The following is a 26,894-nucleotide window of genomic DNA, read 5'->3' as shown; positions in this document are numbered from 1 at the left end:
TTTACCTAACATGCCATATGTTATGTCCTTTGCATTAGACACAAAGCACACATGTTGCCAACATAAATATGTAGCAGATATGTACAAAGTGGGTATGTTAAATCTCAATTAAATTGCTGTTAACCCTCACGAGAAGTAAGCTCAGCTGTTTTGATTTAACACTCACCTTTTCTGCTGTCTTTCGGCACAAATGTGTAGGTATATGTATTTCCTTTTCAAGTTTTTAGGCCCGTTCTGTATCCTGCGTTGTGTATGTATATTTATGTGCGCTTTTAACACAAAACGTTTTGCTATTTATCCTTCACTTAATTTCGTATTTATGCTCTTACACAAATCTGAATATGACACACATACAGATCACGATTTTTTATATATTTATATATGTATGTATTATACATATATTATATATAAAGCTTGCACAATTTTGACTTCACTGTACCGTAGTAACTTTGGTGTCGTTGTTGTTCTTTTTACAGCCTTATTTATTGTATCTTTTTGAAAATCAGAAAGCAATACATAATCAAATAAAGAAATTAAAAAAAGAAGAAAACCCAACGACACGTGTCTACTCCTTCCGAGAGCGACCGTGCAAACTATTTAGTATTAAAAATTATGTAAATTCAAGGCGTGTTCCGTATAAAATTCGCAATAGATTTTTTGCCAACTTTTTCAAATAACTTTTTGTGCATACAAATGATGAGGGTTCGCCTTGTTAATACATATTCACCTGCGGAATAAACCCAAAGTATGTATGTACATAGTTATGATAAAATAGCAGTATGAAGCAAAGCTAATAAAACTTGCACACTTCACACTTTTTCTATATACATATGTATGTACATACATATGTTCTATGTATATATTTGATTTTTTTTGCACGAGCGTTTAATTAAATTTTACCACAGACCACCACAAGGAACAACTCTAACCACATCCGTTCACACCAAAGTTACACATCTGACTGGCAAAGTGACTTTGAAAAGCTGCATATGAAATGCCTACAGTGGCGGCATTGCCTAGCAGAGGCAATGGTGATATGAATAGCAGTGCTCCTAACTGAAGCAGCCACAGCAAAGTCAAAGGAATTTTAATGATTGCGCTGAAATGAAAATGTGCCGACATTCATTGAGAATAAAAAAATTTAGCATGGAGCGAAAGCTTGCGAAAAATAACAGATAATTATAAAAGTTTGCAGCAAAAACTTAAGCAATACATAAAACTATAACATACAACCCTGCGGGAAAAAACGCATACGAGTTGGATACATACGACATCTCTAATGGTGAATAGGTCAGCAGCTGCCGCATTAGAAGGTGTTACTAAAATTTTAAAAATTAATATAATAAACACATATTTTGAAAATTAAAAACTGAGTTAACGATTGCTATTGTAAAACAGCGAAAATTCAAAACTGTCAAAAACAAGATGGCAAGATAGCAGTCGGAGAAAAATCTGAATTTACTTACACAGGGTAATGCACCCTGAAGTGGGCCCCGAATTTACCAAGATTAATATTTTTCAATGATATTCAGGCAGCGCCAAGTTTTATAGTCGAAAAGTACGCTGTCTAAATTGTATTGCAAAATTCCAAATAGTTTTTTTTTTTGTAATCAACAATTGAAAATTTTTACAGTGTTTTGGTAATTTTTATTTTTCTTTGAAAGTGTCCGAATTGGGTGCAGATTTAAAAAACATTAAACTATACAATGAGATTATATGCGTTACAAATTTTATATTTTTTGCTTTTCAATATTTTTTTTTTTATGAGAAATTGAACATTTAAGCAATTTCTGCGCCTCGTGGAGGAAAATTTTCAACAACAACTTACGTAATAAACATTTCTGCATTCATCTATGAAAAAAATGCGTGCATTTCGATATAGTTTGGTCGGAATGAATTTGTATTTGCCAGTGTGCGTGCCCGACTCTCGTGGCTGGATCGCGCGCAATCCGTGTTGACTTCTTGCGCAAGAAACAAATGCACGTTTCAATCGTTCTAGCCAGAAAATGGCTAAAATGGCAACACTGGTCTTCGCCCCGCTGCTAACACCAAAGTCAAAGTCAATGCGTACACCAGCGTAGTTTGAAGCATCAGAAGCAACAGTAACAGGAATGCTACTGAACAGTGATGTTATGCCAGAGAATGTTAATCTAATGAGAAGGCGCAAATGTTAAGTAACATTAACATTCTCTTCATGTAGTGCTGCGATGTTCTGAACAACAGATTAAATTATAAATATTTGTGTACATTAGTCTGATTCAAAATAATCGCCAATTTTTTTTAATCCACTCTTCAATACCTCCGGGGAGATGCCAAAAGATGCCTGTTAAAAGCGCAACCCTTAATATTAAGCTTAAAAGGCCGCGGATTTGTATTTTAATAAAAATTTCTTAGAACGAAATTGTTTTCAGCTTTGGAATTGTCTTCGAATTATCAACTGAAAAGTGCGATACATACTTTTGTAGGAAATTAGACGCTCTACAAAAAAACTTCTCATATCATTTTTGATAAACCTACTGGTTTAACGGTTATTCAAACTTAAAGTTAAATTTATGTCTTTATTACAGTTTTTTCTGCTATTTTAGGTACGATTATTAAAATCATTTTTTGTGAAAAAATTATAACACAATCTTTCGAACATAAATAGCTCAATACAGTAGAAATGATTTTAAATAATTTTTTTTTAAGTAAAATTTATTTGCAAGATTTATTAAACTTTCGTTTTTGAAACGAATTCTGAAATAGGGCGTTCTTCAACCAAATTCTGAAATAGGATATTTTTGAAAAGCTTTTTGCGATAGGGTGTTTTCGGCTGCCGAGATAGGTCGATCTTCCATTCAGCAGTCGATATATGGAATCAGGGAAAGCTAAACCGTGGACATTCTTAATCGAATATACTCTATCTCATTAGCAGAAATATAATTAAAAAAACTAAAACCTCCCTATTATAATTGCCATTCGTACTGTCATCGGGTATGTAACTTGAGAATAGAAATCGCTGCATCTTTTAGGCGCATAAATATTACATAGTTACATCCCGAGCTAATAAAAGGAAGGTAAAATAGGCAATTTCCATAAAAACCGTTCCCTGGTGATAACGTATGATGTAGTCATGAAGAAGGAGGTAAACAAATTTTCTAATTCCTTGTTATAGTTTATAGACAGACGCTCTACTGCTGCTGGTATCGCGTTTCGCTTAGATTGGGTACATCCGTCCCGAGGCTGAAAATTTTCTACCGAAAAGTGGTTGGAACAAACAAGCAACACCATTATGAAGTTACCATGCACGTGGTCATCCCGAAATATGAAGCCAATGAAAATAATTGTATTAACAAATAGATTTTCTATATGCGTTACGGAATGTAATATGAGTATTTTACTTGCCTTCCGTTTTATATTTAATTTTAGAAATAAATCACTAAAAGTCAAGGCGAAGAAGTTTTAACATCTGTGTACCGAGGCGAATTAAAACAGCTGTTCTAGGAATACCACCTTATATGAATACGCCTTGCTAAAAGCTCCCTATAAAAGCTCAAAATATATTTTTTCAAATAATTTTGAAATATTTTTTTTTTTAGTAAAAAACCACTTTTTAATTTCTTCAAAGAATGTGGTAGCTTCAATTAAAAAGAAAATGTCACAAGCACAGTTTACGTGAAATGGGAGCAATGGCGAATAAGAAGAAGAAGTGAAACTACCTCTTAATATATGCATCATGGAGCGTCTAATCTCCTACAAAAATATGCATAGCACTTTTCAGTTCGATAATTCAAAGACTAGAAAACAGATTCCAAAGTTGAAAACAGTTTTTTCTAAGTAATTTATATAAATGGAAAACGACATGGTGATTTCGTTTCTACCAAAAATGTTGCCCTGGCACGGAGCAAAATGCGTTTGATGTTACACTCAACCCTTTAAAAAGGCATGTTTTTGCCTTCTTGTCCTTGTTCAGTTCACCCATTTCTTCATAGATATTATCGTTTTAAGCAACCATCTGATTTTCAGGGCAACCATCTCCCTTGGCAAAGCTTCAACAGGCAACAAAGTTGCCTGTCTTGCCTTACAAGAGTGTGAAAATTTTCTCACCCTTTGCCTTTAATATAAAATCGAACCCGAAAAGATAAAGGGCAATCAAAAGGCGACATTTTTTGGGAGAAACGAAATCATCATTAATATTAAGGGTTGCGCTATTAACAGGCATCTTTTAACATTCCTCCGGAGGTATTGAACAGGGGGTTTAAAAAAAATTAGTAGATTTTTTTGAATCAGTCTAATGTACATATGTATATACTTTAGTTTTTTGAGTAAATTTATTTTTGTTTTTATGCTCTTCGACTTGTTGTGTATACTCCTAAAGACCTCGCGCAACGAAGTGACTAAATACTTCTAGTAAAATTGTGTCGACAATTTGTATATTTGTCTGTAAATTGAAGCCGGCTCTGACGCGTGTGACAAAAAAATGCAAATATAAGCAATATATATGTATGAATGAACCTATGTATATACATACACACTTATTTAGGGATGATAACAGCGCAGTGTTATATGAGTAAATGTTAACTGTTAAATCTCTGCTATGTACATACGTAAGTAATGTATTTTTGCTGAGACGGAGAGGAAAACAATAAAAAATCATACGACATGTGAAATATTTAATTTACAGATGTTATTATATTATGTATTTTCCTTATTAGCTATTGATTTATAGCATTTTAATCGCAAAATAAATAGTCGTAAACGGAATGTCGAGCAAGGAAATTTTTTGCATAAAGGAAAAAAACCAGGCACTAAAAATATGTTACATATTTATGTACATATAATTTATGTATGTACATATTATGTAGATATTTACGGAATAGAAATTAGATGATGTGAAACGATACCGGACAGCCTAATATTTTACAATCGCTTTAAAGCTATATTTAATAAGATATCCGATGTTTTCGGCGGCCGCTTCATAAGCAACAATTGACACTCTTGCTTCAAATCGCAACAACGCTTTTACAGCGATTTAATATCAACCCTATCGCCTGCACATATGTATGTACATATCAGCAGCGTGGGCAGTCGGTCGGTTGCTTTAAACCTTACTACCGCGGTATACCGCCGCCACTTTGGCTGCTTTTGTGCAGCAACACTTCACACAAGTGAACGATTGTGGGTGGCAATCAGTGCGTATGGGTAACTTTCCATTAATTTTGTTGTCTCAATCAATTTGTCACTAAAAAGTAGATTTCAAAAGCACACAATTTGCTTGCGTTAAACCTTTATTTAAATTTATTGCCTGTATTTGTTTGATTGATTAAGTAAAGTCTTCTGAGTGATGAGTTTTGTGATTTCAAATAAAATAAATAATAATACATTTTTAGCATTTAGTTTGTTGCATTAAAATATTTACATTTTTTGCTTTTCAGAAATATTTAAAAAAGCTTTATACACATCATTGTTTTTCCCGTTTTTCTTACTTACCGAGTCATTTTATTATCAGCATTTTTTAGCCATTGGACAAGAGACAGATAATGATTCAAGCAATCAGACAGAGTTAATTAATTTTGTGATTTGCTATTTTAGAAATGTTCCATGTGTATTCATTATAGGAAAATAATGCATTTTACGATGGCGCACCTTTTTCTATCCGATTCACTATATAAAGAACATGCTTGTTATGCATATACGATTTTAAAAGTATACAAATTAACAATTTTTTATTATAAGTTGCACAAAAATGGTTTCTTATGCCGTGGTCTATCTGCTGTGCGAATAGGGGCAGATTACAGAATGTCAAAAATTAAAAATTTCAAAAATCTTGGAAACAAAGCTCTCAACAATTTTGATTCTGCTACAAAAATACCACCACGAGAGTAGTCCATTATCTTGTAAAAAAATTATCAAAAAAGCGTAACTCCAAAAGAACAAAAAAAAAACGATTTTTGGTCGGAAAGGTTTAGTTGTAAATTTAGGATCGAAAATTGGTACGTATTTTTTTTTTTCAAAAGGCTAGCCACAGGGAATGTAAAACTTTACTAGCGTATTCAGGGGCTTACGTAATCGCCGCCATTTTGAAAAAAGGGTGGTCATAATATTTTCAAACTAACGGTTGTAGATATTCGATTTCATACGTGGTAGTCAAAAACAAAGAGGATTTTGCACATCGCAATTATTTTACACACAGACATTTTTTTTTCGGTGAGCGCCAGTAAAACTTTCTGCTTTATATTTTGCGGAACATTTAAGCCTCTAACTGCCTACTTTCAAGACTGTATCAAAAATACCAGTTCTGGTGGTAATCAATAGATTAAAATGTTCCACTGAATTGAAAAAAAGTTAAACAAGATAGCGGTGATTCTATAAACTACTTTACATATTTCCTTCCAGGTTGCGCGTTGGCGAAAGTTGAAGGTGTGTCACGGACGTCGAAAAAAATTTGTTCTAAGGTACCAAAATACAAAAATAGACACAAAGTACTCGCCGCAGTCAGTTAAATAAACTCAGTAGGTATGTACATAGCTACTATGTGTTGGAATTATCATTTTATATTTTACCTATATACATACATACATAGATTGTTGCTTCTCACCAGTTGTCCTTATACTATATAGGGGTATTCTCGCAGTCTTGCAAAGCCCTTGCACCAGAGAACATATAAGCAATAGGGGTATTCTCTGAGTCTTGCAAAGCCCTTGCACGGTGCACGGATTGCACGGTTTGCAAAGCTGTCCCATACGAAAACCGGTTTTTACCGTGCAATCCGTGCAATCTGTGCACCATGCAAGGGCTTTGCAAGACTCAGAGAATACCCCTAATGTTCTCTGCTTGCACTGTGCATGAATTGCACGGTTTGCAAAGCTGTCCCATAGGAAAACCGGTTTTTAAAGTGCAATCCGTGCAACGTGCAAGGGCTTTGCAAGACTCCGAGAATACCCCTTAGATATATATTACATATTTTTAATCTGTTATCGGTTGACTTTCATTTTATTTGCTGTTAGCCGGTCGCACATTTTCTATTAATGGACTTCTTTTGTTTACATATATTTTTACTATGGCCTCAATCAATATATACACGCGCTGCAGCAATACATATGCACATTAGTAGTCAATTGGCCCTCAATTGTGGGGTAAAAATGTTTACGGCTGATATGTTCTTTTGTTTATTTTCTTTAGTTATACGTACGCGTATTCAAACTTATATAGTACATGTACATATGTATATACATACATATGTTGTGTATCTAATATAACAATTAAGTTATTTTTAGTAAACCTTTGTAAGCAATTGGAGTCAAAATGGTTGATAAAACATCAAGAAACCTCGCCAAATGTTTCAACTTGGTTTACTCTCTCTCTTTCGCTCGCGTTTCTTTGAGCGCCAAAGCTTTCAATTGTGGCTCTTCTTACGCACTACATTCAACTTGATTTTATGCCGCTGTTGATTTACAGCATTTGACGCGCAAGCGGCAACCGGTCCTGTGGCGCAATGGATAACGCGTCTGACTACGGATCAGAAGATTCCAGGTTCGACTCCTGGCAGGATCGCAAAACAACATTTTTTTTGTAATTTGTTTTAAGTTTTTTATAAAACATATTCTTTTACTACTATTTTATACGGACAAATAGGTTTTCAGTGTTAATTGTGATTTACACTTTAATCCCTACTTTCATTTAATTTATTAAGTTTTTATTTTTTTTTGTTTATTCTTATACTCTTTTTTACATTTATACACTTTTTTATTTTGTAAAAATTTGTTTTAACCTGTTGGTATATTTTAATTTATTTTTTAAACTACATACATACATGCACTCAAAGGTGAATTTTAGCCAAAACACTTAATTTTCAGGAAAGCGGTTTTTGTGTTGTAAAATATGAACTATACACTTTTGGTTTCAGTAAAAATTAGGCTGCTATAGGCCTCATAGAAATATTAAAAAGTATTTAAAATTGTGACTGGTAGGACAGGTTCGTGTGACTGGTGTAAAGTGATTATGTATGAAGTTCCATAGATAAAAATTACAGCTTCACTTTATTTTTTTAATATTTTTCAACAGATTAATGTAATGTAGTCATTCAAAAAGAGGTTACTACTGAAATCAAGCTAATAGGGCATATTAAAATTTATGTCGTTTTCCTCTATTATATGAAATTACCCCACTGTTTATATCTCCTATTTCCAACTTTTTCCGGCAACTATCCAGAAAGCTATTTTCTGTCTTTCGAAAGCCTATTTGGAAGATCTGCTGGCGCAGACGTCTTGACGTTATTCTGTTTGCTTTTTACCAATAAGTTTTCTAAGCGTAGCAATAGAAAAAACACTAAAATTATGGCACAGAGAGTATTTTTGTATATTTCACGAAAAATCGGACTACGATGGATTCAGTGACAACCCTGAATATAAATGATTTATATAAAAACAAAATGAACTAAAACAAGTGAGAAAGTCTAAGTTCGGGCGGAGCCGAACATTAAATATCCGGCGCAAGTATTAAATATATGTTTTTTCACCTATCCGAAACCTACCGCTAGATGGTAAGCCGGGGTGTATCAATTTTGAGTAAATTAGCGTCCTTAAATTTCGAATTATTGAAGTTTCAAGCATAACTCAAATTTACCGATATATGAAAAGCGACCGTAATTTTTGTCTGATTTCATTAATTTTAAACGTTTTGCTTTTATGTGGCAAGCACAATAAAAATACCGAGTTTGGTACAAAGAGATACATATACAGTATCGGTCATATCTATAGCACGCCATTTCAAAGTGATGTTGTGTGCCACTTATGTTTATTTATTTATTTTTAAGAATTTTCAATTAAAATACAGTTCTTTATCTAACAAAACCCATATAAACCCAAGTTTAAAAACTTATAGAAAACTACAAAAAAGTGCAACAAATTTTCACCTAAATTTCAAACTTTTTTCTCTGAAGTGTTTGAATTTTTCTGAAAACACAGTTTTATAGCCCAATCAATTATAGTCTGATAATGTGCAAGTTCCAAGTGGCTAAAAGTTACCGCTGATTTTTTAGAATTTTTTTCGCCAAGGATGTTGGGGTTTTCTTCCATATACAAATAAATTGAGTTTATTCATTATACGGAAGCCAATGCGACAAAAAAAATTCTAAAAAATTAACGGTAATTCGTAGCCACTTGAAATTTGCACATTATAATACCAAAATTGCAGGGGCTAAAAAACTGTGTCCTCAAAAAAATTCTATCACTTCCGAGAAAAAAGTTTGAAATTTAGGTGAAAATTTGTTACAATTTTTGTAGTTTTCTACAAATTGTTGAACTTGGGTATATATGGGGTTTGTCCGAGAATGAATAAAATTTTAATTGAAAATTCTTAAAAATAAATAAATAAACAAAAGTGGCACACAATATCACTTTCAAATTGCGTGCTATAGATATGACCGATACTGTATGTGATCATAAGTGGGCGGTGCAGCGCCCATTTTCCAAAATTTTACCATACACGTATTTCTTGGTAAAGAATTGTTGCAAGCATCAATTTTGAATAAATTAGCTTTAATATTTACTGATTTATCGAAGATTTTGTATTTCTCTAAATTACCGTTATATGGGATGTGGGCGTGGTTATTGTCCGATTTTTTAAATTTTCGGCCATTTAGTATGCTGTACGAAGGCCAATAACTGTGCCAAGTTTGGAAGAAATTGGTGCAGCGGTTACCAAGGTATACACATGTAACCATAAGTGGGCTACGCCCACTTTCCAAAAATTTATAATATTCTTATTTTTCGTCTGAAAATTATTGTAAATATAAATTTTGTGTGAATTATCTTCAGTAGTTACTAAAATATCGCAGTTTTCGTTGGAAATTACCGTTATATTGGACGTGGGCGTGGTTACAGTCCGATTTCGCCCATTTTCAATACCAACCTACCTTGGATTAATGGAAACCTACATACATACATACATTCTGAGCATTTATGTATACATTTGTCTATATCTATCTCGATTCGTTTTGGCTGTTAAAAACAACCGTTATGTGAACAAAATTAATATACCCTTATGAGCAAGTGCGCACGGGTATAAAAATATACTTTTAATTTTAGAACAAAAGGTGCAATCCCATGTTCCTCGGACTAAAACTAGTAAAACTGTCTAAAAATAAAAATTCGCTCAGACGGTTGCTTGTAACAGCCAAAACGAATCGAGATAGATATAGACAGATGTATACATAAATGCTCAGAATGAATAGAGAAGTCGATTAAGCCATGTCTGTTTGTCCGTCCGTCCGTGTACACGATAACTCGATCAAAAATTAAGATATCGCAACGAAATTTGGTATGTAGGTTTCCATTTATCCAAGGTAGGTTGGTATTGAAAATGGGCGAAATCGGACTGTAACCACGCCCACTTCCCATGTAACGGTAATTTCCAGAAATACGAAAACTGCGATATTTTAGTAACTACTAAAGATAATTCACTCAAAATTGATATTTACAATCATTTTCAGACGAACAATAAGATTATACATTTTTAGAAAATGGGCGTAGCCACGCCCACTTATGGTTACATGTGTATATCTTGGTAACCGCTGCACCAATTTCTTCCAAACTTGGTACAGCATACTAAATGGCCGAAAATTAAAAAAATCGGACAATACCCACGCCCACATCCCATATAACGGTAATTTAGAGAAATACAAAATCTTCTATAAATCAGTAAATATTAAAGCTAATTTATTCAAAATTTATGCTTGCAACAATTCTTTACCAGGAAATACGTTTATGATAAAATTTTGGAAAATTGGCGTGGCACCGCCCACTTATGATCACATATATGTATCTCAGTAACCGTTTTTTTTTTTTGGGTTGTAGGAGCGATGGCTCCTTTAAATGGTCGGGAGTTTTTCAGCTAGCTCCCTAACACCAGGTTATACATGTGTAGACGTTTGACGATTGACCAACTTGTTGTGCTTTTAAACGTATGCTGCTTGCTTGATGAAATGCCAGCGTAACTGTTGACATGAGTTCCGAGCAAGATTGGATTGAATTTCAGTAACCGTTATACCAATTTGTACCAAACTCGGTATGGTTATTGTGTTTGCCACATAAAAGCAAAATGTTGAAAATTATTGAAATCGGACTAAAATTACGGCCGCTTTTCATATTACGGTAAATTTGAGAAATTCCTAAAACTCAATATTTCGAAATTTAAGGAAGCTAATTTACTTAAAATTGATACACCCCGGCTTACCATGTAGCGGTAGCTTTCGGAAAGGTGAAAATCATATATTTAATATTTGCGCCTGGTATTTAAATTTCGGCTCCGCCCGAACTTAGACCTTTTTACTTGTTTATATATATATTTCTTTAAAGCATGCAACCTGCAGACATTTCCCGTGAAAAATTGCCAAACCAACTTCATCGCCAAGAGGCAGTAAATTTATATAAAAAACGTACCGAAATTTGCATTCTATGCCCAAATGTATCGTGCGTACCTCTTATAATGTACATATTTCGTGCAATTTTTACCGAACTGAGCAACCCTGTAACCAAATCAGCTGTTCGTGTTGCTGCTATTGAAATTTGTTATTAACAAATATAAACAAAGGATAGTGTGAAAAATTAGATCTCGATAAAATGCTGACCGCTAAAATTGGTAAAGTAGGTAAAGTGCTCATTTGTGGCATGAAAGGTGTGGGAAAAACCGCGCTACTGGAACAATTAATTTATGGCAATGTCAACATGGATACGGTACGGTAGTTCTAACCAAGAAGATAGGATATCTGAATGGTGGCTCTACCCACTCAAAATCATTATTAGATATACATACATATGTAAATATATATATATATTTTTTCAGGAGATTCATCCTACAATTGAGGACATATATGTAGCAAGTGTCGATACAGGTCGTGGCGGCGCACGTGAAACGCTCCGTATCTACGACAGTGCTGGTCTACAAGGGAAGGGTCAACTGCCGCGGCACTACCTTTATTTTCCCGATGGTTATGTACTCGTATACGATCCAACAGATCCCAGCAGCTTGGACATGTTGGCCGATATTAAAACTGATATCGATCGTAGCAAGGAGAAAAAGGACAATGTTGCCATAATTGTGTTGGCCAATATGCGAGCACGAAACAGACGTGAGTCGCCTGCATCCCCACCAACACAAATTACACAGCAGCCACAAGTTCAACAACAACAGCCCGATCAAGTAGAGTCTGTTTTGAATCGCGCAAATAATTGGTGTGCACGTGAACGTATAAAACATTACACAGTAAATGCTATGGAGCGTCCGTCTTTGTATGAACCATTCATAGCACTATGTGCACGTTTACATCCACCACCGACTAAGAGTAGCTTCCCACAATTGCGTCAGGTAATGCAGAAAACGCAGAAGAGTGATAGCTAGGACGGAGAGTCGGATAGCGGCGGTGATAATATGCTATGGTGTATTGCCGGATGTCAGCGCAGCGGTGGGAGTGTCGGACAGTAACTTTTTAGTTTAAGCATTTCAAAATTAGCAATTTACTAAAGGTATTACAAATATACAAACATGCATTTATGTATGTATGTGGGCTCGTATTTTAACAATCTCAATTTTTCTACATAAATATTTGTCTAGTACTTAATAAATAATGTGCAAAGCCTCCATTGTAAATGGCAATTGAAAAATAAAAATTTAGATAGTATGTATTAAACAAATTGGAGTTTATTTTGGGAGATTCCCATAATATTAATAATTTACTTTTTTACTGCAAATCTAGTATAGCGCATAAATAAGAACAAGAAGTTTAATTTATGTTTTATAAATTTTATTTATAATTCTAATTCGTAGCCGCAATGCCGTTAAAATATTTATTACACTCATCCAGTGTTGCCATTTAGTTACTTTTTAAATTTTGCTCTTAATTTTTCTATTTAGCTCCGAAAATTGGGCTTTAGCTCCTAGCTCTTTTCAGAATTATCTAGCACTTTTTTAGCCCCAGAAAATTTTAGTTGTATTTGGTAATATATTAAAATTACAAATCTGTAATTTCATTGCACAAGTGTTGACTAAAATTTATTTGGCTTTGCAGATCTCAGCCTATTTTCGATACCTTTATGTTATTCTATTTATTCTATTTCGCGCGGGAGCACACAAACATTACCGAACAGTAGTTCCAGCTCCCATTAGCTCAAAAGGTGCATTTTCTCCCAGGCGGCCACGGTAGAAAAAGAAAGCCAAAACTTAAGCGTCGATAAAATTACAAATTTCGAAAAGCAGTGGAAAAACATTCATTTGTATCCACGGGGAAATACAGACCCCACCATAAGCTCTTGGATCTAGATTAATAGTTAGAAGAAAATCCTTTTTCTGATCGCGCGGATTTTGTTTTTAGCTTACTATTTTTGCTTTTAAGGAGAGAAGGAAATAAAACTTTTCAGGCAAATTTTGCTAAAAAATGCTACGTAACCCAAGATTTTTTAATTTTTGTTTCGTAGTATTTTCCATAACATCCCGCCATCTTGTCTCAATAACTCTTGCCTAAAGTACAATTAAAAATACCGAAAATTAGCAGAAAACCTAAGTCAATACCGTTAGTGGATGAAATTCATTCATTTTATTCGCGTATTATTTGTTTCATTATTTTTTCATACATTTTAGTAAAAAAATTTCGGCCCCTCGGCAACGCTGAAGTTTACGACGTGATTTGGGGATCAAATTTGCCTCGTAAATTTACGAGGGGCTCGTCAATAGTGCTCTGTACAAATTTTGATAGTTTTTTTTACCAGGCTCGTAAATTTACGAGAATTACGAGGCTTTTACTAGTTTAAGGGAAGACCCCTAATATAAAAACTAAACTAAAGCTCCAAACGAAATTTTTCTGGCAACACTCTACCCGTCGCAAATGCAACCGTGTACCGCATTTTTCTGCCGCTCTTTTCTTTGTTTCATTTCATTCCATTCCTTCTGTCTTATTTTACTGTGAAAATTTGTCTGCAGCTAGCAAAATTTGGTGTGGAAAAAGTTAAAATTACTGTGGGAAATCTTAAAAAATATCAATATAAGTAATTAAAATAGCCTTCTTACAAAGAGGACTATGTCCAAAGAAGAACTGAAAGCCGAAGTAATGGAAGCAAATGATAATTCGGTGAGTAGAAAAGATTCACAAAAAAATGTAAGGAAGCGGAGTCTCATTTGTGTGTATGCATATGTACATACGTGTGGCCGTCGAAGAAGCCCCGCCACGCCGTTTGAATTGCATTCACTAGCGACGCTGAGAACAGCTGGAAATGCCGGGCCAGCATGTTATTTGTAAAAAAAAATACACGCGGCAAAATATTGTTTGTTGGTGCATGTTTAATACCCATTTTTTATATTTCAGAATGAGACTACTTCCGAAGCAACCACTTCTTCTGCTGAGAAGGAAGTGGACTTCGACAATAAAATCGAAACTGATCGTGGCAAACGTTTTGATTTCTTGCTAAAGCAAACTGAGATTTTTACGCATTTCATGACAAATAGCTCAAAGAGCCCAACAAAACCTAAAGGACGTCCGAAAAAGAACAAAGATAAAGAAAAAGAGAAGGAGAAGGACGGCAATGCTGAGTGAGTAAATAACAATTTACAATTTAAAAATGAGTCATTAATACTCAATTATTGTCCACTTGCAATTATTAGTCACAGGCACCGTAAAACCGAACAGGAGGAAGATGAGGAGCTCTTGGCCGAGGATACGGCATCGAAAGAGATCTTCCGTTTTGAGAGCTCACCTAGCTACATTAAAAATGGCGAAATGCGCGATTATCAGGTGCGTGGCTTGAATTGGATGATATCGCTCTATGAAAATGGCATCAATGGTATATTGGCCGATGAGATGGGTTTGGGTAAGACTTTGCAAACAATTTCCTTGCTCGGTTATCTAAAGCATTTCAAGTAAGTTAGCATTTTGTATTCCTACTAATATATGCACTAAGCAAGATTGAACTTATTGCAGAAATCAAGCCGGCCCACATATTGTCGTTGTACCAAAATCGACTTTGCAAAATTGGGTTATCGAATTTAAAAAGTGGTGCCCGTCGCTCCGCGCCGTCTGTCTCATTGGTGATCAGGATGCGCGTAATACTTTTATACGTGATGTTTTACTACCTGGGGAGTGGGATGTTTGCGTGACCTCCTATGAAATGTGCATACGTGAGAAGTCTGTTTTTAAGAAATTCAATTGGCGTTACATGGTTATAGATGAAGCACATCGCATCAAAAACGAAAAATCTAAGCTTTCAGAAATTTTGCGCGAGTTTAAAACAGCTAATCGCCTGCTTATCACTGGTACACCATTGCAGAATAATTTGCATGAATTGTGGGCTTTGCTAAACTTTTTGTTGCCCGATGTTTTCAATTCATCGGAAGATTTCGATGAATGGTTTAATACGAACAATTGTTTGGGTGATGACGCACTAATAACCCGTCTACATGCCGTATTGAAACCGTTCTTGTTGCGTCGTCTCAAAGCCGAAGTGGAACGTCGCCTTAAGCCTAAGAAGGAAATCAAAATATTTGTTGGTTTGTCCAAAATGCAGCGTGAATGGTATACAAAAGTTTTGATGAAGGATATAGATGTTGTAAATGGCGCCGGTAAATTAGAGAAAATGCGTTTGCAGAATATTTTGATGCAACTACGTAAGTGTACCAATCACCCGTATCTTTTCGATGGGGCTGAGCCCGGTCCACCGTATACGACAGACACGCATTTAGTATATAACTCTGGCAAAATGGTTATTTTGGATAAATTATTGCCTAAGCTGCAAGAACAGGGTTCACGTGTACTTATATTCTCACAAATGACTCGTATGTTGGATATTCTTGAAGATTACTGTCTGTGGCGCAACTACCAGTATTGCCGTTTAGATGGTCAAACACCACACGAGGATCGAAACCGACAAATACAGGAATACAACATGGACAATAGTACTAAATTCGTCTTCATGCTTTCCACTCGCGCTGGTGGTTTGGGTATTAATTTAGCAACCGCGGATGTAGTTATTATTTACGATTCAGATTGGAATCCACAAATGGACTTGCAGGTATCCACGAATGATGTTTTACAATTTTATTACTCCAAATAAACCCACTTTATTCTCGTTTTAGGCTATGGATCGCGCACATCGTATCGGTCAAAAGAAGCAGGTGCGGGTATTCCGATTCATCACTGAAAACACAGTGGAAGAGAAGATTGTCGAACGTGCTGAAGTGAAATTACGTTTAGACAAACTGGTCATACAACAAGGTCGCCTCGTTGACAGCCGCACTGCACAGTTGAACAAAGATGAAATGTTGAATATTATTCGATTCGGCGCTAACCATGTATTCGCTTCAAAAGATTCAGAACTCACAGACGAAGATATTGATAGTATTTTGGAACGTGGCGAGGCGAAGACGGCAGAAGAAAAGGCTAAGCTCGATGAATTGGGTGAAAGTTCTTTGCGCACATTTACCGTTGATACTGGTGGCGGCGAAGGCGGCTCTACATCTGTGTATCAGTTTGAAGGTGAAGATTACCGTGAAAAACAGAAACTGAATGCATTAGGCAATTGGATCGAACCGCCTAAGCGTGAGCGCAAAGCTAATTACGCTGTCGATGCATATTTCCGAGAGGCGTTGCGCGTCTCGGAACCAAAAGCACCGAAAGCGCCCCGCCCACCTAAACAGCCTATTGTTCAAGATTTTCAATTCTTTCCGCCACGTCTATTTGAGCTGCTTGATCAGGAGATCTACTACTTCCGCAAAACAGTAGGCTATAAAGTGCCAAAGAATCCTGAATTAGGCTCTGAAGCCACTAAAATGCAACGAGAAGAACAACGTAAGATTGATGAAGCAGAGCAGCTGACCGAGGAGGAGGTTGCCGAGAAGGAGTCCCTGTTGACACAGGGTTTCACCACATGGACCAAACGTGATTTTAATCAATTTATCAAAGCAAACGAAAAATATGGGCGTGATGACATCGAAAACATTGCTAAGGATGTAGAAGGCAAAACGCCTGAGGAGGTCATAGAATACAATGCAGTGTTTTGGGAGCGCTGCCATGAGTTGCAGGACATCGAACGAATTATGGGCCAAATTGAGCGCGGAGAAGCGAAGATACAACGAAGACTGTCCATAAAAAAGGCACTGGACCAGAAGGTGAGTGTAAATTATGCGTAAAAATTTAAAAATATAATTCCAATTTCCCTTTGCAGATGTCACGTTATCGCGCACCTTTCCACCAGTTACGTCTGCAGTATGGCAATAATAAGGGCAAAAATTACGTAGAGCGTGAAGACCGTTTTCTGGTTTGTATGTTGCACAAGCTCGGATTCGACAAAGAAAATGTCTACGAGGAATTACGGGATGCTATACGGTAAGAAATATTAAACCGGAAATTGAAAAAAGAACGTATCTCCTAATTCTTTTTCTTTTTCAATCTGTAGTTCATCACCAGAATTTCGTTTCGATTGGTTCATTAAATCCCGTACAGCGCTTGAATTACAACGTCGCTGCAACACCCTAATCACACTCATTGAGCGAGAGAATCTTGAGCTTGAAGAAAAGGAACGCCAAGAGAAAAAGAAGAAAGCAGCCAAGAACTCGACTGGCGCGAGTACAACTAGTGCACCACCAGCAAAGACAAATCAAAAGCGCAAATCGGAGGCATTGCCTGTGGAGAAGAATGCTAAGAAGAAGAAAAAGTAAATTATGAGTATTGCAATAACCACTATAACATCGTCATAAGAAACAACAACTAACAGTTGTAACCGTCGTTACTAACTGTAAAACAACAAATTGCTTCTACTTTTTGCGGATAATACACAACTATGCAACTGAGGGTAAATTTTTTTTCTTAATAAATTGTGCAAGCTCAACTCTGCGTAATTTTTAACACTTAAAACTGGAAGCGCATACATAACTTTGTAATGGTATATATCAGATATACTCTACAATACTACACAAATTCATTAAGTTAAGTGATTCTAATTTTATGCTATGACTACTATATTTTATAAAATGTATTTATTGTATTGAACAGCTGAAACTATTCAAGCCGATTACATTAAATGTCCTAAGTTGCTTCACTTGATTTTTGTTCATTTCATCTACTTTACCTAAGCATATATAATATCTTTAAATATATAAACTTTACAAGATTCAATAAAACTAGCAGGACTTAAAACAACAAAATAACTGGTACACTTTTTTTAAGCACACGAAGTACATACATACATTTAAAATTTTAAACGATGATGAGCAAAAAAGTTGAATGAATTTTAGAGCTATTTGTGGTGTGCGTGCGTCTTAACGTTGTCGCAGAAAATGCGGAGACGTCACTTCAGAACGAAAAATGGTTATTTATTAGCAGCTTTTTCATGCCATTTCCTGCCGGGGCCAACCGCTATTATAAAAAAAAAAAAAACAAGAACTGTTAATGCATCTTTAGCATCCTTAGCTCAGATTGAGTAGAAGTATGTATCTCCAACCACATCGGAATCAGGACATTCCGACAACAGTCGGGGCTACCTAACCGCAAAGACCCAGATTCATATCTGGACAAGGACTGTTACTCCAGCATCAGTACCCAAAAACACTTGTAAGGAATTTATATGCTGTTACATAAACAACAACAACAACAATATTGGAATCAGGACAAATACACATCTCCCTCTGGTCCGACCTCGCCGAAACAGCACGTTTCCTGGGAATACAGTTGCGCTTGACGACAACGGTTGAAATACTAAGCAGCCTTAAAAGCCTGCACCGTGGGTTGGTCATAAAAAGAGTTTTAAATGTTTAGATCTCGCCAATTAGGATTTTACTAAATGGAAAAAATAATACACGTATTTTTTGTTAAAAAAATTATATTTACAACTGCCTCAAAGCCCATGAATTAGAAATGGTATAGAATTCTTGAAAATCAATATTTTTCGATCGAAAAAAATATAAAATATTAAAAAATGTTTAAATAAACAATTGGCTATTATTGTTGGAAGTCTTGTGAAGAGAAACAGAGTAAACGTAAAAGTGACGATACGGCCATCGTCAGACATTTTACTGATGCGCTGACGATCGTTGTTGTTGTTGTAGCGGCTACTAAGCCCCGCCCGGCTAAGGGGAGGCCCAGGAAGTGTGCGACTTGAACAGGGTCCGTCCATACGGACAGGGACGTCAGCTGACGATCGTCGACCATGACGGTGCCGTTTCCCTACGACAGTCGGGTGTACGTAACCGGAACGACCCAGGTTTACATCTGGCCCAGCACTGTCACTCCAGCAACATTCACCAAAATAAATCTGGGGTATCTGTGCGCTGTTACAACAACAACAGCCGATATTCATACAGGGCCGATTGGTTTTCAAGAATACCATCTATACCATTTCTACGGAAAAGTGTGTTTTCCCCATATAAAATACATGGAAAACTGCAATGGACTTGAAGCAGTTCTAAATATATTTTTTTTAAACAAAAATTTAATGAAAATCGATATAGGTATTTACTCACCTATTAATTAGTTATTCTTTAACGGTTCATCTAATTTTTTACACAAATTCTTTACAGATGACGTGCTTCGGAGCTGGAAGAATAGCGCGAATATCTTATATACACTACACATTTCTATTACAATTACTTAGCTTCACAATAATAGTTTCCTTTAAATTATATTTTGCAATAATGAAGGAACTAATTTCTGTAAAACAAATAAAACAAAACGACAAATGTGAAAATTGGCACAAAAACGCGCTTCTACCCCATTTAAAACTTGGCAGCACTGCTAATTACAGTATTCGCTTGTACCTAAATCAAAAGTGGCCTGCTAGCTCGGCTTTGATTATAATATCGGGATAAGTTGTCAGAATAGTTTGATCTGGAATTTACACATGGTGAAATTATACCAGTTGAAGTAATAAGAGTAAAAAAACAAATTTGACATTATACCAGTTGAAGTAATAAACGTGAAAAAAAAGATTTGACACAATCATATATAAAAAAATTGCCATTTTCCATTTCAATAGACTAGTCGAGTGGAATTTTAGGCAATGACGTGAAATTTTCGATGCTTTTCGACTATAGGAAAACGACTTGCCTGCGACACGACTCTCGCAACGAGGGTGAATATATCGAGTACTGAGTGGAAGATCGACCTATCCCGGCAGCCAGTTCGAAAACGCACTATCTCAATAAACTTTTCAAGGACGCCCCATTTCAGAATTTGACTGAAAAACACCTTATCTCAGAATATGGTTGAAGAACGCTACATCTCAGAATTCGGTTCAAAAATGCCCTTTCTCCCTTCAAAATGTATAGAAAATGTGCTGATATAGGGCGTTTTCGAATCGGCAGCTGAGATTGGGAGTTTTGAAACGAATTCTCAAATAAGGCGGTCTTGAAGTTTTTTTAGATAGGGCATTTTCGAACTGGCTACCGAGATAGCTCGTTGTTCCACTCAGCAGTCGATATGCAATGTGTTATTTACAATTACGGTTTTGCCAAAGATATTGTAAATTAAAACACAGGTAAAAGTGTTATTTAATTTTATATTATTGCTTTTTACGTCTATTATAATTTTTATATCATTTATTTGTACGAAAAAAATATGCATCAGAAAATACAGTTTTTATTTTATGCTTAGCACTAAGTAATAAACAAAAAACAAAGTGATGATGATTTCAATAGTTTTAAAGCAGTTCATAATTACTTTGTTATTAAACTCAGTAATACTAGATTAACGCATTGTCTCAGCATGTGTCTTATTAGTAAACATATGTTTGTACATATGTATGTATGTATCTAGATATATACTATTTATATTTAAGGAATGTTCCCTCCGTATAGGTTTCTTCTTTGGTAATGTTTTACATATGAAAAGTAAATACTATCATTACAAAAAAAAACATTGTTCATAAGCTAATATTAGGAATCAACATTTATTAGTTTTTGGTTCACCAATTATTTGACTGCAATTACCGCCAACGCAATGGGAATCGCAGTTTTCGCAAACGTATTCGAGTATTAAATACGGTATCCCAAAAAGGACTACTGATGCCATAGCCCATATCCTGATGTGCGAAATGGTGCTGATAGTGATACCGTTTCATATCGTACATGAAGCGTGTGTGCTGCAATGAAGGATTCCCATAGTGGAGGTAATAGTGCATCAGATCATAGCACAGATATCCGAAGAGTGCACCGGCCAACACAGCACGTGGATGGGGCAATAAGAAACTGATAGGTGTATATATGATAGTGGCAATAATGACACCTGGCAGTGGCGGAAAGACAAGACGTTTCGAATCGAAAGGCACTTTATGATGTAGACCATGTATCATGAAATGAAATGTGCATAACCATGGATTGGAACTGGCGGTCACCTTCATGTGGAATACAAATCTATGCAGAATATATTCAAGCAAAGTCCAGAAAAGTATGCCGGATGTAAACAAGATGCATAATAGCTGTAAAAAAAGTGTTTTATTTTTAATTAACAAAAAAAATAGTTGTGATTGCACTCATTAGAACTCACGGTGCTTGTGCTAGGTGCGCTCCAATTTTGTGAGAACTCATCCCAAATACATTTGCAGATAACGGGTATCCAAAAAAGCGGTATAACCCACCAAGGCGTTTTTGTAAACATCTCCAAATATGATGGTCCGAAGAGACGCAATGGTCTGTCGACTGGCCTATGAACCCATTCGTCATAATGGCGGGTAATTTGCGATATTTGTGGCAGCATGGCCTTTGACCAGTCCACCAGATGCTGCAATTGGAACAGAAATGTTATTAAAAATGAGAAAGGAGATTTCCTGCAGCAAAAAAAATATAAATGTAGACAAAAAAGGAAAAATCATTAAACTCTTTGCAGAATGGCCACTTTGGTCACAAATTATTTGAGGAAATTAGAAAAAAACTCGTTAATTTTAGTTCTTATAAGTAAATACAAATACTTTGCTACTTGGCAGCACTGTTACTTTTGCAGAGAACGTTAAGTATAGGTGTGTATAGTAACTTTTCGAGTCCAAATCGCAGCGAGAGTGTAAAAGCAAAATAGAGAAGAGAAAACTAGCAGAAAAAGTTATTGAACACAAAACTAGTAAAAACTTGCAAGTGAACAGTTGTTCCACTGTTCTCACATTCCTGCTGTAAATATTTTACAATTCATAAATCCGTTTTAAACTCTTTGCTTTACACACAAGCACTTACACAGTCCGGTACATATTTAATATTTTGATTTTCACTAATTCTACTTTTGTTTCTGCTGAACCAATTCAACAAATGACGGCTTTTGACATTTATTCTTGTTCTTCTTCTGTTAGTAAAAATTTCACTAGCAGAATTTGCAGCTATCTCGTGTTGTTACGCTCTCGATTCAGTGCTCTCTTGCTAATTTTTGGGTTACTATCAAAATGTATTTAACAAAAAGTTAATGAATTTGACATTGCTTTCATAAGAACTATCGTATAAAGTCAAATTGAAAACAAATTTATGAATTTTAAATCGTTTGTTTATATTTTTTGATACCATAGTAGCTTAATAGAGAGCCGCACTGAGTTGCCAGTCACACCTTTGACTATCATAGGCCGATAACAATGAAAACGACGAGCTACGGACCACAGCTGTCAAATTATTTTAACACGTACTTTCATTTAGATAATTATTTTGACGACCGTGGTTGTGGTCAGATGAGATCAATTTCTATTTTCGCAGCGACACATGATGTTTTTCCTCTACTTATATGTCAAACTCATACAAACTCAAGATGTCGCAGCGGCGTTCAAAAAAATCATATCGTCATCGATAAAGCGTTTAGGCAATGAAGATAAAAAATTGAATGCTGTGGCCCGTGGCCCGTCGCTTTCAATGTGTTCAGAACTTTATTTGTATACTTTTCCAGTAAAAGGTTCCAGAGGGTCAATTCCCGTTCTGCGTTATCCGAAAGTGAAGTGAAAAGTATAAAATTAACACCGAAATAAATGCGGTGTAAAAGGGTTATTTTTATCACTTCGCAATAACGCAGAACGAGAATTGACCCTCAGTACAAATTAGTGCCGACTATTTGTTAGTATACACAGCTTATGCAAATTACGTTCTCTGGTCAAAACATACGTTCATCCTTTTTTTGACAACCAGCTGTCATATAAAAACAGAAAATTCGACTTTGGGTACGAAACTTCAAATGTTTTCAAATTTTCTTTTGAAATTTTTTATTTTTACAATTTGTAAAGAGAATATTTATTTTGTCCGAATTTATAACGCATTAAAAGCAGCAAAACGGAGGGAAATAAGCGGAGAAGTGAAAGCAGCAGCTCTTGCTTGATCGGCGGAGGAGTCGCAGAAGAGCGTGGTAAAAATGTAATGTCTGCAACGTCGGTGAAACCTGTGGAAACGTTAAAGGGCATCTTCAGTATGCCCAGTAAGTATTCAAATTACCTATAAAACCAAATAACATAATTAAATATGTAAGTACAAAGCGGCGGTGTATGAACGTGTGCGTCCACTTTTGCTGTTGCCATTGTTTACGCCGTCGTGGTTGCTACGAGCAACAATTACCAAATTTATATTATTAATCCACAAGAATTTTTTCAGACTAGCAGTACTAATAGTGAAATAAATATGTATATGTACTTACTACGCCTTCTCATTTAAAACAGAGATGGATCGTAATCGCCGCAACTTCCTACGTGAGAATAAATTGAGTTTACGTGAACTACAACGTGTAACTTGTAAAAATAGGATGCAGCAGCAGCAAGAACAAGTGATGCGAGAACAAAGATATAATGGACGACGTTCCCAATCGCAGCAACGTAACAATTACAATGGATTAGATGTAATTCGTTGAGTAAACCAATTAATTCAAAATTTTTCATCAAATTCATTATAATATTCAGAAACAAATCAACACGCGGTGTCCATCATTGACAAGAGTGCCTAGCGGACGTGTGGTTCGCGGCCCTGTTGCCGGTAGTATTGGCGATGGAGGTAATCATATTGTCCGAAACAGCGTTTCTCGTACAGGTAGTACAAATACCGTAAAATCTGTGCATAAGCAAGTTCAAACTGAAGATATACAAGATGAACAATTTCTATACGACGCCCTAAAGCGGTAATAAAGAGAATTAAGCATACATATGTTTATATCTTTAATGTGAGCTCATTTCTAATCAAACATCTATTCAGCTGCACCACCAATGATTGTCAGTCGCATTTGAATCGCCTACAGCTAAATATTACTCCTCGTTCCAACCATACCGCATTGGATGCACAAAGCCGAAATTCGTTTTACCCACCACCAATTAATAATGCAGGCCAAGTAGGCTATCCAAATACCACGGAAAATGCTTGTACCACGCGGCAACAGCCTCACATGCAAGATCAATACGAAAATCATCACAACAATGAACAACCTCACGACGGACTGCAAAAGGAGAATACAACTGAAGACGACGATGAAGATGTAGTGGGCAGTTTGAGTGCTGAACCCTTATATGTGCTTAACTCCTCATCTAAATACAACTTAGCACCAACGCCACGCTCACAGCAACACTTCAGCAACGGTTACAATATGGTGGAAAGCGATGGATTACCACCTACTACAACAATGCAATCATCATATGAACCACCTGACCAACAAAAGCAGCAACAAAAACAATCGCAAGCACGTCAGTACCGTATGCAACCACATGTACAGGATGATGTGCGCAGCACTTTTGAAAATCTGTCGTTGAATAATGTAATAGGACCGGGTGGCGAATGCGATTATGGTGCTGGCGGTGATTGCGATAATGAAGCTGGTAACAGCGGCGGCGTAGAAGCTGTATGCATATCTGGACGCAGCCGTCGCACGAATTTCTCACAAAACTCACACCAAAGCACTACAGACTTAGCGAAGAAGCGTTCTAGTGGTAGCATACATAAACTGGGTTGTAAGTTCGATCAATAACGAGATTTTTTATAACAAAATTTGCTTTCATATCCTGGGCTGTTTTATAGCTCGCGACAACTTGAATCTACCACGCTATTTGGAGCGTGAAAAACGTGAAAAGGAGGAACAGCGTCAACGACAAAGCGAAAGCGACCCGAATTGTCCACCCGGGCATTATCTACTATCTGACAAAGAACGCCAAGCAGCACTACAATTAGTTGAAACAAGTTAGTTACAAAATACACCAGCTATATATTGCTTTTATTTACATACAATTAAATTTCAGGATTCAAAGCACTCGTCAATGAACTGAATCATATGCCGATGACAACTGAAACTTTACGTATGCGCGTACGCAAAGCGGAAATCGAAAAAGAACTAAAACTACTTGAAACCGATATACGGGTATTTTCCAAGACCAAGGTGTATGTAAAACACAAGGACTAGTGCGCCTGCAAATATCAGTGAGTTGCGGAAATTGGAATTATAGAAATATGTAAAAAAAAAACAAAAAATGTACAAAACCTGCATAAGTATTTTAAGCTATCCTGATAATATCTCCATATACTTGTACATATGTATTTGCTTAACTGCTGTTATTTTATTTATTGTGCGTCTGTTACATTCGTGTTTAAGTTGACGTCCTAAATAGTTTCGTGTACGTGTGTGTGAAAATATCTATACCTATGAGCGACTGATTTTTCGCTTGAGTCCGTATATATGAGCGAGCATGATATACAGCTTTTTAATATATTTATCAAACTATATATCGTTACCTTAATATAGAAAGGCCCTAACTCATATAGTCACTGAAATGCAAAAACGCCGTAACTAACTAAAATTTTGTATTGCTTAAAATGATGTGGGGACTTTGAATTCGATGAAACGCATCATAATCAATCAAAAGGGAATTTTGGATTTTTACTTGATTACGGATTTTTGTATTTCAGCTACTATATGAGGTAGGGCCTTTCTATATTAAGGTAACGATATGTATGTGCACTTATATGCAAACCGTTACTAGCGACAAAGGGAATGTGCCACAATAGATAGCGGTATCTATTAATTTTAGTACATACACATATTCATACATGCCTACGTTTACATACTTTTAAAATTAGGAATAAAATAATATTTTTACGCTTACACTTTTGGTAAGTTTTTGGCCGAGTTTCTCCTCCAATATGTGTTCTGCGTCTTAATGTTTCTACACAAATGGAGAGGCCTACAGTTTTACCGTAGTTTTTACAATGATGGTACGAAGTTAAATATTTTTGTCTTTTATATTTTTATTTCGAAAGATTTGAATGCCACAATTACAGCACCGCAAGTACTAAATGCCCACAGAGTAAGTCAACTCGCAGGTTATAACCTCAAAAAGCATAAACCATCTTACTAACCTGTTAAAACACAATCTCAGAATAATTTCAAACATTTGACCGTACTGAGAACATATCTGCCAACTGATTAATGCCGTTTCTATGCCTCGTTTTCGGATGCAACTATGGCTGTTCCTCCACAGCATCAGGACATACACATAAATAACGTCACCTGAAATTCAAAAAGCCGTAACTGACACCTGACCTGAAATCCATAAGGCCGTAAGTAGCAAAAAATCGAAAATTCGCTTGTTTTTTGATTATGATGGATTTGATCGAATTACAAGGCCCCACATCATTTGTTAGTTAGGACTATTTGCATTTCACGTGACGATGTTAGTTACGGCTTTTCGTATTTCACTTGACTATATGAAAAAAATTAAAACTAGTATATTTTCACCGAAATTCACTTCCGATTTCTTTTGGTGATATATTGCAAATTTGAGGTTAAATCGGTTATTGGCATATATGTATAGCGTTGCATATCTACCGGATATATGAAATACTTACGAAAAATAAGTGAAAAATCATTCTAAAGAGGAAAGAAGTACTCGTATGTACTAGTGCAAATGCTTATGCCCTTTAAAAACATGTACCAATGTAAGTCATTAGACATGGAA

At 35.8% G+C, this 26,894-nt stretch overlaps 5 protein-coding genes and 1 non-coding gene across 13 annotated transcripts in view; 4 read left to right on the top strand and 2 right to left on the bottom strand.

Moving 5' to 3' along the window:
• LOC118744820 (pyruvate carboxylase, mitochondrial) overlaps nucleotides 1-996 on the bottom strand; it is a 38,967-nt gene extending 37,971 nt beyond the window's left edge. For 2 of the 6 annotated variants that reach the window (XM_036478175.1, XM_036478182.1), the window contains exons 1-2: nucleotides 901-996; nucleotides 167-335 (exon numbers count right to left, since the gene is read on the bottom strand). The gene's annotated coding sequence lies outside the window, so the exon portion shown is untranslated. Of the gene's footprint in view, nucleotides 1-166; nucleotides 336-439; nucleotides 492-727; nucleotides 752-900 lie in introns of those variants that run through there. The other 4 variants (XM_036478176.1, XM_036478177.1, XM_036478178.1 and 1 more) reach the window with 4 other exon arrangements.
• Nucleotides 997-7,460: 6,464 nt separating this feature from the next.
• On the top strand, nucleotides 7,461-7,533 carry Trnar-acg. The gene has a single exon. It is a non-coding gene; the product is annotated as a tRNA-Arg (tRNA).
• A 3,970-nt stretch (nucleotides 7,534-11,503) lies between these two features.
• On the top strand, nucleotides 11,504-12,659 carry LOC118745180 (NF-kappa-B inhibitor-interacting Ras-like protein). Its single transcript, XM_036478704.1, has 2 exons — nucleotides 11,504-11,714; nucleotides 11,824-12,659. The coding sequence occupies exons 1-2, from the start codon at nucleotides 11,601-11,603 to the stop codon at nucleotides 12,376-12,378; spliced, it is 669 nt and encodes a 222-aa protein (XP_036334597.1). The 5' UTR covers nucleotides 11,504-11,600; the 3' UTR covers nucleotides 12,379-12,659.
• Nucleotides 12,660-13,934: 1,275 nt separating this feature from the next.
• On the top strand, nucleotides 13,935-18,162 carry LOC118744818 (chromatin-remodeling complex ATPase chain Iswi). Its single transcript, XM_036478174.1, has 7 exons — nucleotides 13,935-14,101; nucleotides 14,336-14,559; nucleotides 14,632-14,886; nucleotides 14,948-16,034; nucleotides 16,099-17,130; nucleotides 17,187-17,347; nucleotides 17,418-18,162. Exons 1-7 carry the CDS (start codon nucleotides 14,051-14,053, stop codon nucleotides 17,677-17,679), a joined length of 3,072 nt encoding a protein of 1,023 aa, XP_036334067.1. The 5' UTR covers nucleotides 13,935-14,050; the 3' UTR covers nucleotides 17,680-18,162.
• Nucleotides 18,163-20,564: 2,402 nt separating this feature from the next.
• The window catches only part of LOC118744817 (fatty acid 2-hydroxylase), a 31,323-nt gene continuing 24,993 nt past the window's right edge, over nucleotides 20,565-26,894 (bottom strand). For all 3 annotated transcript variants that reach the window (XM_036478172.1, XM_036478173.1, XM_036478171.1), the window contains exons 3-4: nucleotides 21,500-21,733; nucleotides 20,565-21,431 (exon numbers count right to left, since the gene is read on the bottom strand). In XM_036478172.1, coding sequence (XP_036334065.1) covers nucleotides 20,940-21,431; nucleotides 21,500-21,733 — 726 coding nt within the window. In that variant the 3' untranslated portion in view covers nucleotides 20,565-20,939. The remainder of the gene's footprint in view (nucleotides 21,432-21,499; nucleotides 21,734-26,894) is intronic.
• LOC118744816 (GATA zinc finger domain-containing protein 5) overlaps nucleotides 23,169-26,894 on the top strand; it is a 6,701-nt gene continuing 2,975 nt past the window's right edge. The window contains exons 1-6 of the mRNA XM_036478170.1: nucleotides 23,169-23,386; nucleotides 23,625-23,800; nucleotides 23,862-24,076; nucleotides 24,151-24,896; nucleotides 24,964-25,122; nucleotides 25,182-25,359. Coding sequence (XP_036334063.1) covers nucleotides 23,329-23,386; nucleotides 23,625-23,800; nucleotides 23,862-24,076; nucleotides 24,151-24,896; nucleotides 24,964-25,122; nucleotides 25,182-25,342 — 1,515 coding nt within the window. The 5' untranslated portion in view covers nucleotides 23,169-23,328 and the 3' untranslated portion in view covers nucleotides 25,343-25,359. The remainder of the gene's footprint in view (nucleotides 23,387-23,624; nucleotides 23,801-23,861; nucleotides 24,077-24,150; nucleotides 24,897-24,963; nucleotides 25,123-25,181; nucleotides 25,360-26,894) is intronic.

This window comes from Rhagoletis pomonella, unplaced genomic scaffold (genome assembly GCF_013731165.1).
Source record: "Rhagoletis pomonella isolate Grant_MI unplaced genomic scaffold, Rhpom_1.0 Rhpom_scaffold_00008, whole genome shotgun sequence".
Lineage (NCBI taxonomy): Eukaryota > Metazoa > Arthropoda > Insecta > Diptera > Tephritidae > Rhagoletis > Rhagoletis pomonella.
The sequence above is the reverse complement of the archived record's forward strand: the minus strand, read 5'-3'. Positions and strand labels throughout refer to the sequence as shown.

What these genes read in the sequence shown, in the direction of transcription:
- LOC118745180 (XM_036478704.1), top strand. Translation starts at nt 11,601, where the DNA reads ATGCTGACCGCTAAAATTGGTAAAGTAGGTAAAGTGCTCATTTGTGGC. An exon ending in GCAATGTCAACATGGATACG is followed by an intron (nt 11,715 to 11,823) that starts GTACGGTAGTTC and finishes ATATTTTTTCAG; the next exon opens with GAGATTCATCCTACAATTGA.
- LOC118744818 (XM_036478174.1), top strand. Translation starts at nt 14,051, where the DNA reads ATGTCCAAAGAAGAACTGAAAGCCGAAGTAATGGAAGCAAATGATAAT. An exon ending in GAGAAGGACGGCAATGCTGA is followed by an intron (nt 14,560 to 14,631) that starts GTGAGTAAATAA and finishes TGCAATTATTAG; the next exon opens with TCACAGGCACCGTAAAACCG. An exon ending in AAAAGGCACTGGACCAGAAG is followed by an intron (nt 17,131 to 17,186) that starts GTGAGTGTAAAT and finishes TTCCCTTTGCAG; the next exon opens with ATGTCACGTTATCGCGCACC.